Source organism: Natator depressus, chromosome 2 (assembly GCF_965152275.1).
Source record: "Natator depressus isolate rNatDep1 chromosome 2, rNatDep2.hap1, whole genome shotgun sequence".
NCBI classification, from domain to species: domain Eukaryota; kingdom Metazoa; phylum Chordata; order Testudines; family Cheloniidae; genus Natator; species Natator depressus.
Window position 1 is genome coordinate 196,208,327 of NC_134235.1, and position 17,727 is coordinate 196,226,053.

General features: G+C 41.9%; 1 protein-coding gene across 4 annotated transcripts in view; it reads left to right on the forward strand.

Moving 5' to 3' along the window:
- ZNF385D (zinc finger protein 385D) overlaps positions 1-17,727 on the forward strand; it is a 620,384-nt gene that overhangs the window by 466,360 nt on the left and 136,297 nt on the right. For all 4 annotated transcript variants that reach the window (XM_074945662.1, XM_074945663.1, XM_074945665.1 and 1 more), the window contains one exon: positions 16,923-17,033. In XM_074945662.1, the coding sequence (XP_074801763.1) occupies positions 16,923-17,033 (111 nt within the window). The remainder of the gene's footprint in view (positions 1-16,922; positions 17,034-17,727) is intronic.

The window sequence follows — 17,727 nt, forward strand, 5'->3', positions numbered from 1 at the left end:
AGGGTCATGGAGAGGTTCACCTCTTCCACACCACCAGCATTTTTCCCTTCGTAGTAGACACCTTCAGGCCACTCACCGTCCTCTCCTCCCTGGGCTGTAAACTGACAAACCTTTAATTCTCTGGAATAAAAGGGCTTTAGAGAATTAATATGGTACACCTAAGGCTTTCGGTTGGAGGTGGGGAAGGCTATGAGATAATTGACAGCTCCCAGGCGCTCCTGGACTGTGAATGGCCCTTCCCACGATGCTTCCATTTTATGGGCCTGGAGCGCCTTTAAGACCATGACCTGGTCCCCTACTTTGAAGGAACGCTCTCTGGCATGTTTATCATACCAGGCTTTTTGCTCTTTTTGAGCGTCCTGTAAGTTTTCTTTAGCAAGGGCTAAAGAGGTTCGGAGGGTGTTTTGTAGGTTGGTTACAAAGTCCAGAATGTTAGTTCCTGGAGAAGGTGTAAATCCCTCCCATTGCTGCTTCACCAACTGTAATGGCCCCTTAACCTCACGGCCATATACAAGTTCAAATGGGGAAAACCCTACACTGGGGTGTGGTACAGCTCTGTAGGCAAAGAGAAACTGCTGCAACACTAGGTCCCAATCATTGGAGTGCTTATTTACGAATTTACGTATCATGGCCCCCAAAGTTCCATTAAACTTCTCCACCATGCCATTTGTTTGATGGTGATAAGGAGTGGCAACCAAGTGATCTACCCCATGAGCTTCCCAAATGTTTTCCGTAGATCCTGCCAGGAAATTAGTCCCTGCATCTGTGAGGATGTTGGAGGGCCAACCTACCCTGGCAAAAATGTCTGCTAGTGCCTGGCACACACTTTTAGCCCTAGTGTTGCTTAGAGCTACTGCTTCCGGCCATCGGGTGGCAAAATCCATGAAAGTCAGTATGTACTGCTTTCCTCTGGGTGTCTTTTTCGGAAAAGGACCCAGAATATCTACAGCTACTTGCTGAAATGGAACTTCAATGATGGGGAGTGGCTGGAGAGGGGCTTTGACCTGGTCTTGGGGTTTTCCCACTCTTTGGCATACTTCACAAGACCGGACATAGGTAGAAACATCCTTGCCCATTCCCTCCCAGTGGAATGACCCCCCCAAACGGTCTTTGGTCCTGTTCACCCCAGCATGGCCACTAGGGTGATTGTGGGCTAAGCTCAAGAGCTTGGCCCGATATTTAGTTGGAACTACCAACTGTCTCTGAGGATGCCAGTCTTCCTGGTGTCCACCAGAAAGAGTTTCCTTGTATAAAAGTCGTCTTTCTACAACAAACCTGGATCAATTAGAAGAGCTGAGAGGCGGTGGGTTGCTCCGTGCCGCCGTCCAAGCTCTCTGGAGGCTTTCATCTGCTTCCTGTTCGGTCTGGAACTGTTCCCTTGATGCTGGAGACATCAGTTCCTCATTGGATTGTGGACCTATGCTTGGTCCCTCTGGAAGCGATGTAGGGGATGGGGCTGTTTCCGATGACTGTGAACCGCTCTCCGCTGGGACACTCTGTTGGGGTTCAGGCTCTGGCTGAGCCTCTTGTGTAGGGTTATGGGCTGCTGCCGGTTCAGGTTCGGTGGGGCCCTCTGGTGTTGAGGTTGCAAGTACTGGATTCATTGCTGGCAATGGGTCTGGTGTTGGTTGTTCGGCTGGTTCCGGTTCTGGGACTGGTTCCGTCTGGGTCTCTGGGACTGGATCCACTACTGTTGTTGCAGACATTGGCCTGGGGTCCGGGTCCATCACCTCTGACCGGGTCCTGATAGAAGTTTCCGGAACAGAGCTCGGCCTCACGGCTTGTTTAGCCTGGCTGCGGGTGACCATTCCCACCCTCTTGGCCCGCTTCACATGATTGGCCAAGTCTTCCCCCAACAGCATAGGGATGGGATAATCATCAAAGACTGCAAAAGTCCACATTCCTGACCAGCCCTGGTACTGGACAGGCAACTTGGCTGTAGGCAAATCGAAAGAGTTGGACTTGAAGGGTTGAATCGTCACTTGGATCTCTGGGTTGATTAAATTGCGGTCCACTAAGGAAGCATGGATAGCTGACACTTGTGCTCCAGTGTCCCTCCATGCGGTGACCTTCTTCCCGCCCACCCTCACAGTTTCCCTCCACTCCAAGGGTATCTGGGAGGTATCTGGGCCTGTGGACCTCTGGTGTGATTCCGGTGCAATGAACTGTAATCTGTTGGGGTTCTTGGGGCAGTTGGCCTTTACATGCCCCAGCTCGTTATATTTAAAACATCGTCCAGCTGACGGGTCACTGGGGCGAGGTGGGTTGCTGGAGAACGGGGTGGTGGGACGATAAGGGGTCTGGAGGGTTCTTTGGGAGGTAGGTGGGGCTTTGGGCGGCCCCCGGTAATAGGGTGTGGTCTGGGGTTGTCCCTTCTGGTCTCCGCTCCAACTGCGACCAGTTTTCTTCTTCTCTGCCACCTCTACCCATCTGGCTCCAATCTCTCCTGCCTCGATTACAGTTTTGGGCTTCCCATCTAGGATGTATCTTTCTATTTCCTCAGGAACACCCTCTAAGAATTGTTCCATTTGCATTAGGAAGGGCAAATTTACTGGAGATTCAACACTTGCTCCTGATATCCAGGCATCCCAATGTTTCACAATGTGGTAGGCATGTCGGGTAAATGACACATCTGGTTTCCACCTTTGGGCTCTGAACCTCCAACAAGACTGCTCCGGTGTTATCCCCATTCTGACTCTCACCTTGGATTTAAACAGTTCATACTTGTTCATGTGTTCTTTAGGCATTTCAGCCACCACCTCAGCTAAGGGTCCACTGAGCTGCGGCCTCAGCTCTACCATGTATTGGTCGGTAGAGATGCTGTACTCAAGGCAGGCCCTTTCGAAGTTTTCTAAGAAGGCCTCAGTATCATCGCCTGCCTTGTAGGTGGGGAACTTTCTGGGATGGGGAGTGGTACCTGGAGAAGGATTGCTAGGGTTTGTTGGTATATTCTGCTGAGCCTTTACCTTCTCCATCTCCAGTGCATGCTTCCTCTCTTTTTCCTTCTCCTCCTCCACATGCTTCCTCTCTTTTTCCTTCTCCTCCTCCTCATGCTTCCTTGTCTCCATTTCCCTCTTGTGGGCAGCCTCCTGTACCTCCTTCTCCAGCCGCAGGAGTTCTATCTGTCTTTCATGTTCCTTTTGTTTTTCCTCAGCCTGAAATCTGGCTAATTCCATCTTTTGTTGTGCCGTGGATTCTGTCATCCTAACCTCTCTGTTTTTAATTAACTTTACACCTGCGGGTTAGAAATAAAATAAACAAAACTTGGCTTTAAAATTTTGCTGTGCTGGAATAGGATACCTATTCTCTGATAGTGATTGTCAGCCTACAGAAAAAGACAATTCCCTTTGTCTCTGCCCTGGCCCCAAATCAAAGCAAAAAACCTCCAACTACTTGGAAACCTGCTTACAGCAGCCCAAAGGAAAAAATTCCTTTTCAAAACTGTGCTCCTTGTAAAACAAACAAAAAAAAATCAAAATCCTAAAAAAAAAACCTCTTGCCACTTTTGTCTCCAGGCAAATGGGTAGAACACCCCCCCCCCCCCGTTTACTTTTAGGGAAAAAAAAACTCTGGTTTGGAAGACTCTGAATTTCCCTGCAGGAGTTAAGTACCCTGCCTCCAGGCAAAGAAAACCTGCAATTCACAAAGATAATCCCCTTTTGTCTCTGCTCTGGCCCCAAAGCAGAGAAAAAACTAGCTGCTTTCAGTTGGACCTCCTTTCCAGCAGCCCCAAACGAAAAAAAAATTCCTTTTTAAAATCTGTATTTCTAGTTCAAAAAATCTCAAATTGATCTCAAAATGGTTTCAGGTTCATTCCACCACTCTGCCACCATGTCAAGGTTCCTCCCCCACTCTGAACTCTAGGGTACATATGTGGGGACCTGCATGAAAACCTCCTAAGCTTACTTTCACCAGCTTTGTACTTTCACTTTGTACCTTCCCCAAGGTACAAATTAATTTTATCCTTTGTCCCTGGATCTCCACTGCCACCACCAAACTCTAACTGGGTTTACTGGGAAATGTAGTTTGGACACGTCTTTCCCCCCCAAATCCTCCCAACCCTTGCACCCCACTTCCTGGGGAAGGTTTGGTAAAACTCCTCACCAATTTGCATAGGTGACCACAGACCCAAACCCTTGGATCTGAGAACAATGAAAAAGCGTTCAGTTTTCTTACAAGAAGACTTCTAATAGAAGTAAAGAAATCACCTCTGTAAAATCAGGATGATTAGATACCCTACAGGGTAATTAGATTCAAAACATAGAGAATCCCTCTAGGCAAAACCTTAAGTTACAAAAAAGACACACAGACAGGAATAGTCATTCTATTCAGCACAGTTCTTTTCTCAGCCATTTAAAGAAATCATAATCTAACGCATACCTAGCTAGATTACTTACTAAAGTTCTAAGACTCCATTCCTGTTCTATCCCCAGCAAAAGCAGCATACAGACAGACACAGACCCTTTGTTTCTCTCCCTCCTCCCAGTTTTTGAAAGTCTCTTGTCTCCTCATTGGTCATTTTGGTCAGGTGCCAGTGAGGTTACCTTTAGCTTCTTAACCCTTTACTGGTGAGAGGATTTTTCCTCTGGCCAGGAGGGATTTTAAAGGGGTTTACCCTTCCCTTTATATTTATGACAGAGGGAAAATAGCTTCGTGTAGCAATATTATGTTCTCTGTTATATAGTATAATGCTTGGGTGTGGAATCTGTGTCCAGATTTGCAACATTCTTATAGTGTCACGGTTTGGATGTATGGGAATTAGGGCTGTAAAGCGATTAAAAAAAACTAAGAGTGATTAATCGCGTGGTTAAAAAAATTAATCGTGATTAATCACGCGATTAGTTGCACTGTTAAAGAATAATAGAATACCATTTATTTAAATATTTGTGGATGTTTTCTACATTTTCAAATGTATTGATTTCAATTACCACACACAATACAAAGTGTGCAGTGCTCACTTTATATTATTTTGGATTACAAATATTTGCACAGTAAAAAACAAAAGAAATAGTATTTTTCAATTCACCTCATACAAGTACTGTAATACAATCTCTTTATCATGAAAGTTGAACTTACAAATGTAGAATTATGTACAAAAAATAACTACACTCAAAAATAAAACAGTGTAAAACTTTAGCGCCTACAAGTCCACTCAGTCCTACTTCTTGTTCAGGCAATCACTCAGACAAACAAGTTTATTTACTTTTTCAGGAGATAATGCTGCCTGCTTCTTGTTACAATAACACCTGAAAGTGACAACAGTTGTTTGCATGGCACTGTTGTAACCAGTGTTGCAAGATATTTACATGCCAGGTGCGCTAAAGATTCTTATGTCCCTTCATGCTTCAGCCACCCTTCCAGAGGACATGTGTCCATGCCGATGATAGGTTCTGCTCCATAATGATCCAAAGCAGTGTGGACTAATGCATGTTCATTTTTATCATCTGAGTCAGATGCCACCAGCAGAAGGTTGATTTTCTTTTTTGGTGGTTCAGTTCTGCAGTTTCCACATTGGACTTTTGCTCTTTTAAGACTTCTTAAAGCATGCTCCACACCTCATTCCTCTCAGATATTGAAAGAAACTTCAGATTCTTAAACCTTGGATCAAGTGCTATAGCTATCTTTAGAAATCTCACATTGGTACCTTAAGCGGGCAGCATTATGTCCCATAAATGTAAACAAACTTGTTTGTCTGAGAGATTTGCTGAACATGAAGTAGGACTGAGTGGACTTGTAGTTTCTAAAGTTTTACATTGCTTTGTTTTTTGAGTGCTATTATGTAACCAAAAAAATCTACATTTGTAAGTTGCACTTTCACAATAAATTAGTTGTACTTCAATACTTGTATGAGATGAACTGAAAAATATTATTTATCATTTTTACAGTGCAAATATTTATAATAAAAATAATATAAAGTGAGCACTATACACTTTGTATTGTGTAAAAAAAAAAACCCAAACAAACGAGGAGTACTTGTGGCACCTTAGAGACTAACAAATTTATTTGGACATAAGCTTTTGTGGCTAAAACCCACTTTAGTGGCACCACTAAGGTGCCACAAGTACTCCTCGGGTTTTTTTGCTGATACAGACTAACACGGCTACCACTCTGTAATTTGTATTTTGTGTTGTAATTGAAATCAATATATTTGAAAATATAGAAAAGCATCAAAATATTACATTTCAATTGGCATTCTATCGTTTAACCATGCGATTCAAAGTGCGATTAATCACGATTAATTTTTTTAGTCATGATTAATTTTTTGAGTTAATCTCATGAGTTAACTGTGATTAATCGGCAGCCCTAATAGAAATGAATTCTTAAGGGGGCCCCCTAAACTGAGTTTTCAATTTTTGCTATGCAGTTTTGTACCTGGAATTAAACTTTGGCCATAATTCATTTGTGGGCATAAATTTTTCATTTAGAGGTATAAAAAAGTGATTTACAATCACAATAATGTATTAATGACAGGTTTGAGAGTAGCAGCCGTGTTAGTCTGTATCTGCAAAAAGAAAAGGAGGACTTGTGGCACCTTAGAGACTAACAAATTTATTTGAGCATAAACTTTCATGATTAAGAGATTACAATGGGGCAAGGGGGCATTTGTCCCTGCATTTTTGCATTTGCCATTAATTGATGGTGCAAAATTGCACACAAAATTGGAGGCCTTTAAAAAAAAATCAGTCCCTTAAGGTTATTTACACTATAATTATCATGCATTCTAACAGCAACTTGGTTGTGAGAAGTCACAGGAGATTATATGAAGCCATAGCATTGACTTCACTGTCAGATTCCAGTAATTCTAGCTCTAGTAAAAAGAAAAGGAGGACTTGTGGCACCTTAGAGACTAACAAATTTATTTGAGCATAAGCTTTCGTGAGCTACAGCTCACTTCATCGGATGCATACTGTGGCAAATACAGTGGAGAGTGTTATGGATGGTGATTTGTTTTACTATGGCATTGTGTTTACCACTAAAGGAACCTGATCCCTAGCGAGTTTTTCTTGAGATCTTGTTTCTCCAGGTATTTAGTGTTAGACTGTAGTTACTGGACACAACTACTACTTTTCTGGTTTGCCAGTTTTCTCTTCTACCAACTCTTCTCAGAAATTGAGCATTTCTGCAGTATTAAAATTTCTGAACAATTCAAACTTCATGTGAAATCACGAATAATGGGAAGGAATTATATGAAACATAACATATGTAAACTCAAGTGAGAAATAGAGAGTATTCATTCTGTTGCAGAAAGGAAAAAAACTACAGCAGTTAGAGAAGGGTGGTAGCAATTATTTTTAGGTGTGCTTCTAAAACTGGCACTGAAATAGCAGTAATGGGGGACAATGGACAGGTTCTGTCTTGCAGTAGCCAGTTTTAGAACACAATTAGCTCTGCAGCTAATTTGTTTGGCTTTGAGGTAAAATATGCTTTTACTTAACTTTTATCTGGTGGTTTGGGGCCTTATTTTAAGTAAACATTATCTTTAACAATCTTTGAACATGTGCATTATCTTCATCTTCTGAGCTAGATCTGTTTATTCTTATTTTAGAGTGCAATGCATACAATATTGCCAAATTCAAGCATTCAGAACTTGGGTGTCAGGCCCACTGACTTAAGAATCACAATAAATAAGAAATAACGGTTGGTTCTTTTTATTGCTCTTTATTGCCCAGCCTTTACAAATAACTTTTTCAAACCTTTCTCTGCCACTGTGAGATCTAGAACCCTGTTTTAAATGAAAGCGGAGCTTTGCACATACCGGCATGGCTCCAGGAAATGAAGCTATAAGAAGGTCACCAACTATCGTGACACTAGTGATAAAATCATGAGAGTTGGCAGTACTGTAAGGCAGGCAGAAGTGAGTCACACTATAACATACTGTTACACGGAGAGGCACTGGTGACAGCATCGATCATAAGCCCTTTTTACATTGGGTGTGAACACACTCGTCCATTAACACAACTGGCAGGATATGTTAATCACAAGCCCCCCAGCTAAGACAAAAGAGGTTGTGAACCCACACAGGAGTTTCAGATTGAGTGGGCAGAGGGTTTTTTCTGAGTACCATTTGGGTAAGGATGGAGGTGGGTGTAGGAAGGCAGAAAACACAATGAGAGAAACTTAGGGCCAGAGCATGAAAGCCAAACAGAAGTCTGTAAGCATGGTGAGACCCTAGAGAGATGTCTTGGTCAAGGATGATGGCTGAACCAAGCGTGGACCTGTAAGCTAAGAAACTGCTGTTTTGATTTTGGTCCCTCCTGCTTTTGGAGAAGCAGGACTTTGTAACTGCCTTGTAATAAACAAGATTCCATCAAAGGAAACACCAGACTCCATGGTTAATTTCTGCTCCCACTGACAATACCGTGAACTTTGACTAGCTGCTTGGGTCAAAAATGGATACCAATACAATAGGCATGGGTGAATAGGTTGATATTTCGATTTGTTTGATATTAATATTCATGAGCCTTAGCATTTGGGAAATCCCAGAATATGAATATTCACCTACTTATCCCCTTTCTGTGCCTTTCTTTTACTCTGGGATGCTGCTGATGGGATCTTCTTTCATCTGGATTTCTGGGACAGGGTGTTGAGCCCCTCCTCTGGAGGCTATTGAGAAGGAATCATGTGGTGGGGTTGGGGAAGATTTTTATTTCTTTCACTTTTCTATAGGAAGGGGAGGTATAGATGTCAGACCTTTAATGTTGGCAGCAGTAAGAGAGCCAAACAAATGATTATCCAGAAACCAATATAAACCTGTTGAAATTTAGTAGCATTTTGCTGGCTGAATTTGGCAAATATTCTTGCAATTCAACAAATTGCTTTTCACCCAATCCTATCGTACAGAGTCACCGATGCCTGGAAAATTGCACATACGTTATTGTAAATGGCACTGGGGACAGTGATGGAAATGGCAGTGGGAATGGTGATGGACATCTTCAATTTTGGGCCAACTGGCTGCAACTTTATTATCCCATAAACAAGATGGGTTTTTTTGAGGCAACCTGCACTCCTCTGGCAACAGCTGATCAGTCTGTCACAAGCCTTACCTCTCTTCTGTCCATGTGTCTCATCTGCATTGATTTACATGGTATGGATGTTGGAGAAAGTTGTTTTCTGTTTATGGCTAAACTCTTGAAACTGAGGGGGAAAACAAAACACAATTTAAAAAAAAAAACCCTACTTTTTTCTGCCTCCCATTTGAAACAGTGAAAATTGAAAAAGAACAAAATTCTTTGTAGGTGTAAACTTTTTTCCCCACACAGCTCTCACGAGTCGCCAGATAATTAGGACATTATTTCTGTGTTTGTGATTAAATAGATATGTCTGGCAGATTTGTTAGTTAATGGCTTCAGTAAAAAGGATCATCAACAAAAGGAAGAGCAATTAATAACTATTTTACAGAAATTATCCTTATGGCTATTACATTTTGTATCAACAGTTGCTATGTAGAAACTCCCCACCCCAGATTTCATCCTTGTCATTAACAAGACCCCACACAGAGAGTTGGCTAGAGAGGCCCAATAGGGACAACAGCTATGGTAGCTCTAGAATAGTTGCTTAAAATCATTGAGAGGGACATTGTCAAGTGGTTAGATTCAAAATGTGGACTTTGCTTAACAATACATTAATGGAAAAGGGAGAGTTTGGGTTAACAAAACTAAATAAGGGGCCAACGTCTGCCATCTATACTGAACATTAACTCAGGCAGTTACCAAAGCTACCAATGTAAGTTTAACATGACTGAGTCTTGAAGAAGGAATACAGTATTTGACCAAAGAATAGAAATATATTGTAATTTAAAAACAATGAAAAAAACCCACAAGCTTGTATCTGACTAATTAAGAACACAAACAAAAAAAACATTGTACTAGTACTTGGGTATCAAAAAGGAAAAGTAACTAGGATTGGAACGTGAAATTTTCCCGCCTAGTAGCCAGAGCTAAGAGTTCCATCATGGCTTTGCCACCAGCCCTTAGCAGTACACTGTCCCAGGAGCAGACCAGATGTCACATTGTGACTCTGAAAGTCACAGTCAGCCTTCCAGGTTCCTCCATGCTTCTAGGGGGAAATAACTGGTTCTAGATCTAGTGCAGAGTACTTCCCCGACCCCAGCATGCCCGCATACCTCTGATAGCATGTTTGTATGTGTGAAGGAGGAGAGAAAAAGCTCCACCCATTCTCCATCCCAGCCAGCAATGTGGGGGTTGGGACATACTCTACATATCGAGGCTGCTTTCCTCCCCATGCTGCAACCCGCAATCCAGGAAGCCAGCGCAAGGGAGAGTAAGGGGGCATCTTAAAATATCGTACCCTCCAACATAGCCTCAAAAGCAGAACCATAATCTATTCCTATGTGAATTGCAGTATCTCCCTATCTCACACCTCCAACCCCGCATCCTAAATAGAAAAAATAAAGCAAACTATAATAACATAGCATTAGTAGAACAGTAAACCAGATTTTATCAAATAATTGTTATCTTGACAAAAAGAAAAGGAGTACTAGTGGCACCTTAGAGACTAACCAATTTATTTGAGCATGAGCTTTCGTGAGCTACAGCTCACTTCATCGGATGCATTCCTTTCTGTATGAGGTTTTTCATGAAGTTGATAGATAGTGGAAATCTATCAACTTCATGAAAAAACTCATACAGAGAGGAATGCATCCGATGAAGTGAGCTGTAGCTCACGAAAGCTTATGCTCAAATAAATTGGTTAGTCTCTAAGGTACCACTAGTACTCCTTTTCTTTTTGCGAATACAGACTAACACAGCTGCTACTCTGAAACCTGTTATCTTGACAGTGCCTCTTTCAAATAAAAGCATATATTACACATAAATGAATTTAAAACATGTAAAATACAATTTGCATGTATAAATAGTAGCAATCAGTGAACCTGAATAGAGTTCCATTAAGCATCTAAATTCTCATCTGCTTCTCTAAACATTGTGAGGCTATTGCTCCCCTCAAACTTGCCTACAACCCCTCCTCCCTAGATCCCTCTGAGAGTTGACTATCTCCATCCATCTGTGTGATCCCTACAGGCCCCACAAGCTTCTGCCTTCCAGTGTCAGTCAGTCCCCAGTTCCCATCAAGCAGCACTCAAAAATGTATATGATTCTCTCTGCCTTCCTACAACAAACTTTTGGGTGCTTCTCTGATGCTTTTGAATATTTTTTTTAAATTTGTGCATTGGCAGCAATTCCCAAATGAGATCTCTAGGAAAAAATAATAACGCCAAATATCACTCCGTCATTCTCACTCTCGCTTATGGTTGTCTGCTCTGACTTTATCAGGAGCCGGGTTTATGGAGTCATATTGCGAAAAGTAATTCTGACTTGCTGTGTCAAAGAGCGATTGGCAGAGAAAGGATTCCTGCATTTGAACCAGCTTTCCTTAATCACCTTGGAGGTTATCCAGAGAGCTTTGCTTATAGCACTACAAGCACAAATCATAAGGCCATGTTCTGTAGTGAGTAGGAGAAGTACAAATCTATACAAAAAAGTAGGGAAATATGCAGGCATATATTTCTTTATCAGCAGGAAAAGAAGAGTAAATCTGCAGAGAACATTTGATCCTCTATCCACACCCTTTCCCCCCAAAAAACAAACAGCCACCCAACCAAAAACCTACTGCTTGCAAAAGTTATGTGCTGAAAACTTGTTAAACCTAATGGGCGGACATTAGCTCCACCAGAAATCCAAGCCCCTTTCGAGTAAGCATCCTTACCACAGAGGTGGATAAACCCAAATCCTTGAGAAATTAGTTGTTCTAGTCTAGTGGCCATTGAAGCAGCTTTTGTACTGAACTTTAAGTGCTTATTTCCTGGATGGTTGGCTCCCTGATATCATATGAAAACTGTAGTGCTTCTGTGGCTAGTTTACAGCCTGGGTGTGTTAATGCTGAGAGTCTAGGCCATCATCTGTGAAACGAGCACAAGTACTATAGCAGCTGAACCAAGTTCTGGTATCATCACCCAGCTATGTAGAGAGTCAGAGGGCCAGTGCATAATGTGGGAGAAGAAGGGGGTGAGGGGGAGGGAATGGTTGGGGAGAGAGGGACAAAGGAGGAAGAAGAAGAGAGAGAGAAGAAACTGAGGCAAAGGACAGGTAGAGAGAACAGATCAAGGTCCATCACTACAAAACATTTCATATTGGAGAAACTAACTGGAAGATCAGTAATTCCCAGCTGATGTCACAGAACTTGTGGCCATATATGAGGGATCTAAAGTTGCAGACAAACCATCTAATCCACTTGAGAATCTGAGAGTCTCAATGCAGTTTGCTTGTTAAACCACTGATTGTGATCTGTTCCTGTTGGCAGATGAAATTAATTTCTTTAATGCGCCTGTGGAATATGTGTTTCAAAAATTGATACTAATGTTTATTTTGGTATTCCAGGTCCAACTTTATTTAAAATGTTATTGATTAAAGGATAGAAGTTATGGAACTCAAAAAGACAAGAGATTTCAGGGAATAGTTATTTTTATTGCGGTAAGACCCAGAGCCACCAATGATGGTCAGACTATATTACACTAGGAACAGAATAAACAAATAGATAGAAACAATCATTACTGAGGAGAGATCACAATTTAATTTTAATCAGAATAGTACAAAAAATAGGATAGACATGGAATGGAGTGATCACATAAATCATCAGTCTTTTTGTTTTTTAATAGATAAGTTATCCCCCAAATGCTGTTTAGCCTAGTCATTGTTAGGTTGATTTCCTGAAGGTGTCTCAACAAAAGTGAGTCTTGCGGAGGGATCTGAATTAAAGATTAGGTCAGGAAGGGCAATCCAGACATAAGAGGCAGCGTGGAAGAAAGCATGGAGATATTTGTGGGAGAACAGGTACTCAAGGCTGATTTCATTGGCAGAGTCAAGGATGTGATGGCATAAGAGACATAAAGAACTATCTTTTAGAGGTTAGGAAATATGTTTCTAATTCTCAGGAAATATTCAGGCAGTGCAAATTTTTCTTGTTTGCATACTTTGAGTACTAAGGTGCTGGGTTAAAAATCTCAGGCTTTCGGGGAAAAGGTATATTGGAAGAGAGAAAAGAGTGTATCTGTTCAGTTCTTGTAATCGGACCTGAGATGATAGGGTGAGTGTGAAGAGGTTCCCATGTCTAGCTTGGGGCTAAGGTTATGTCTGCATTTGAGCTGGGAGGGGTGATTCCCAGCGTGCATAGACATATCTACACCACAGTTCCCAAAGCCTCAACACCAATGAAATGTGGTAAAATCAGCCAAAGCAGACCATGGGCTCTAGTGATGGCAGTCAGGTGGCACAAGCAGATCACTCTTCTTTTTCCCTCTCTGTACCACCCAGGAATGGACTCCTAAATTGCCAGGCTATTTGCTTTCCCTATATAGCTGCCCCTCTTCTGCTCTGTGTTCTGTACTACATTCTGGAGCATGGACTTTTAAAACACGATATTACAGCGTGAAAAGATTGCAGCGCACGCATTAGATCAAAGTGTGAGATCATCACATTGTGCCACAGCATGTTGTCGTTACAGTCCTTGACATAATCAAACTAATCCTTATTGTTGTACATTATTTGTGTTACAGTGGAAAACAGATCAGAGCTCCGTTGTGCTGGGCATGGTACAATTACATGTGATGTTTGGGTTTTGTTCAGCAAAATCTAACAGGGCTAGCACAAGCTGATAGTTTTCACACAAGCTGTTTGCAGAACTGTCATAGGGTTGGTCCCCCAGGGCACATGATGGGTTTCTGAACTCACCCAGCCTTTGATCTCCGATCTCCAGGCTGCCAGCAGCATGGGTATGGTTGTGGGATACTCAGCCCTCCAACTGAGTTCATGGGAGTCTACCTTTCCATGGAAGGATTCTCTTCTTTCAGAGACCTCCAGTAGGCCATGGCTCAGTTAAGTGCCCAAAGGCGAGTGTCTCTAGTAATATTTTTAAGAAATAGTTTGTTGTTGTGTTTTCTCAATGTCGGCCTCAACAGGCAGTGATCTCCTGAACAGCTCTTGCCTTCAGCCAGGCCCTCTGTAGGAGCCGAGGGCTGCAGATCTGTTCTCCACTCCTCAAAGTCTGCTGCCAGCTGAGCTGAGCTTCTCCCTTTACATCTCCCACTCCCCACCCCTGACATGCTTGGCAGGTGTGGAAAGGTAGGGTTGCTTGAGTCCAGAGCAGTTCATTAACTCTCACTTGGCCAGTGTGGGGTTTATACACCCTGTCATGGAGCTTTACCACCTTGTGGTGTTGTTTTTATGATCTGAACACTTTTCCGCCAGGGGCTGGCCTAAGATCACAAGCCATTTAACATCAACAATTGAATAGCCATCACGTGATACAATGTTTCAGTGCTGAGCTGCTCCAGATTCATATTAGAAGAGATGAAAAGCTCCATCTCCCTACTATTACAATTCCCCTGAAACATTAATTACCCACAGACAAAGCACCAATCCTGCATTTATCAAATACCTCATATGTTACCTTATGAGAAGTGAACCATAGGGGCATTAGTTCAGAACAAATTTAATTTCTTTAAGATAAATATAAAAATTACACAATCTGAGTATTGGATGCATCATGGTTAGGGCTTGGATAACTCAGATGATGACTTTGTACAGCCCTGTGACAGCGTGCCTCAAAATAAAGATTACCTGTTGCTTAAATGAGTGGCTCATGAATTATTATAAAGCTATTTTAAAATTTTAAAACATATAATTATCAAATGGTTATTGTCAAAAGAGGAAGAGTCGTGACAACTTTAACCTGGAGGTTTGTGGAAGTTTATTTTAGCATTGGTGCTGAAATTTCACGAACAGTTTTTGTGAGATTTTGGGCCTAAATCATGGAATCAGAGAAATGTATGACTGGAAGGAAGTTCAATAGGTCATCTAGTTCTGTCCCGTGCACTGAGGCAGGATTAAATATTCTTTAGACCATCCCTGATAGGTGTTTGTCTAACCTGTTCTTAAAAACCTCCAACAACAGAGATTCCACAACCTCCCTAGGTAATCTGTTGCAGTGCTTTCTACTACCCTTACAACTAGGTAGATTTTCCTAATGTCTAACCTAAATCTCTGTTGGTGCAATTTAAATGATAGATTTCTTACAGGACAAGCCAATCTTGCCAGGTTTTCTGCAGCCTTTCCCCCGGAATGATGATTTTCATGAAAGTTTGGCCATTGCTGAAATAGAACCATAAAATAGGCTACTTATTGGATCTAACCATGGCACCAAAACCATGATCCAACTAGTTCCCCTGATCAACATCCATAGAGATTACTTTGCTCAAAGTTCTCACCACTTATATGGGAAAGAGGCATTCACCTGCCTTTACATTAGCAGCCTCTGCCCTTTTCCTGGATTATGGAGAGGGTTTGGTTTACGCATTGAGGAAGAAGATGGACTGCAGGCAGCAGAACCGGATTTACACCTTATGTGCCCCTAGGCACAGCATCTTCAGTCCCCCATGCCGCCTACAGCTGACCTTCATGTTTTCCATAAAAAAATGAAACTTTTAACCCACTTTTAACTGTTAAGTGCCCCTAGAATGCCAACGCCCCTAGGCATGGACCTACCGTACCTAATTAGAAATCCAGCCCTGGTAGGCAGTCCACAATGGGTGAGTATGAACCTGAGGGAGTGTGTAACACCAACAGACCCTGGTCGTCAGTGGGCGGGATCAAACCTGGGACCTCTGGAGCTAAAAGTATGAGTCGCTACTGCATGAGCTAAAAGCCATATGACCTTTAGCTAAGGCTGTAGATCAGACTCATTAATCTTTCATTGGTCTTGGTGCCACTAGATGGGACAGAGCACCACACCCAGGAGGTGTGTGGGTTACAGGTACACATTATCCCATTTTGGCCTCATGAAGATTGTCCAAGAAAGATAATAAGGCCTATTTTGCCTTTCTGGCAAAGCACCTTCCACAATGGTGATTCCTCCTTTGGGAGGGCTCAAAGAGCAGCAGTGACCAGAGAGGTTCCCTGATAGTATGACTGCATTAGACCCATGCTTCCATGGTGAGTGTGTAAGGATTGTGAGGGGTTTTGGAGAGACAGTTGGTGGAAGGGGAAAAGCTAGAGTACAGCTAGTGGGGATAAGAATCGACTGGCACGGGAGGAGTGTAAGTATGGTAGCTGCTCATACAGCCATGTATTTAATGCTACACTGCACTCCACAGCCTGGAGGGGGCAGGGAGGATATCATTCCCCTCTGACCCCTGTTGAAATTCTTTGTGTAAAGCCCATTTACTCAGACTTTGTGCTGGGGAGCAGGATTTGACCTAGAGAAGTGTTCTCTAAAGGAGGGATAAAATGGTTGAAAATAGGTTTATTTAAATGGCTGAGAAATAATCTTCAGATACTTGAAGGATGATTTGGAATTTACCCTGACTCTGACAGAAATTGCCTCATCTAAAAGACTAATTTCTGGAACCTAGGACAAGGTTGAAGATTTTCATAATACTTGGGAATCCTGCCATGATGCAAAGCCAGCTAAGCACCATACTGTATGGAGTTGTTTATACATCCTCATTCACATTTCACTTCATATTCCCTTTCTTTTTTTCTTTTCCCCAGGTTCGTATTTTATTTTTTTACAATCGTATTATTTTTATGCTGCTGTTTTCTTAAAGTAAAAACAGAAATTAGCATGTTGCTAGGTAAACATGTTCAATGTTAACTGACTCAGCTTTCTTCACTGCAGTGAGATAGAAATGAATAGTAGCCAAAAAATGCTTTTCAAGGTTACGAATTACATGGTCAGTAAAAAGCAGAAATAATAATAATAGAAAAAGAAAGGGAGAAATGTACTGTCACCAAATGAATAATATTTGCCGTAGATTGGCACTGGACAGATTCTGTTTAATACCATAAGTGGCATAGGCAACCTTCCAATGGAACAGAAAAGCTTTTATTTTTCTCTTTCTCTCTTTACAGATGGACCCAATTCAGAAAGCTGTTATAAATCATACATTTGGGGTTCCTCTTCCTCATCGAAGAAAGCAAATCATATCATGCAACATTTGCCAGCTGAGATTTAATTCTGATGTAAGTTGACTATTTTGTATTAGTCTAAAAATATGTATTAGTCTATGCTGGATGTGCAATGAGAGAGTCTTTTCTGTGTGTATTAATTTACGCATAAATGAAACATAATAATTTTAGACTGTGGATCCATAGTAGATGAGGATGTAGGGTACTGTACACAGATGCAATTACTTGGTACTTTATACATGGTGGGTCAGATTCTCCCCTCAGTTCCGTTCCTGCAGTTTACTAATTTCAGTGATGCTGCACAGGGTATAAGTGAGGGTAGGACTGATCCACCATCTTTAATGGGTGCAATATAGTTTCTAGATCCTATTGCCTCTACCAGTACTAGATAATTTGGCTGCACTATTTTTCCTTTAAATACCAGAGGCACGTCTGCATTGTCCATATGGCTTGGCTGTACCTCTTCTGCTCTTGCTCCAAAATCTGTTACCTCCAGTAGCATAAACAGTTGTGGCAGTTCAGTGTTGCTGTCTTCTCTGTTGCAATCCTAGCTTTTAAAAATAAAGGTTATTTTCACTATTTATCCCCCACCTCATCCCCAACTAAATGATCCAAGGTGAAGGGGACTGCCCCCAGCCTGAAAACTCTCACTCTGTAAGGGGAAGAGGCTCAGAGTCTGGATGGTTTGTTGGACCTTCCACACCCTAACATTCCATCCAAGACTTCTCCCCATGCACTTCCACAAGTT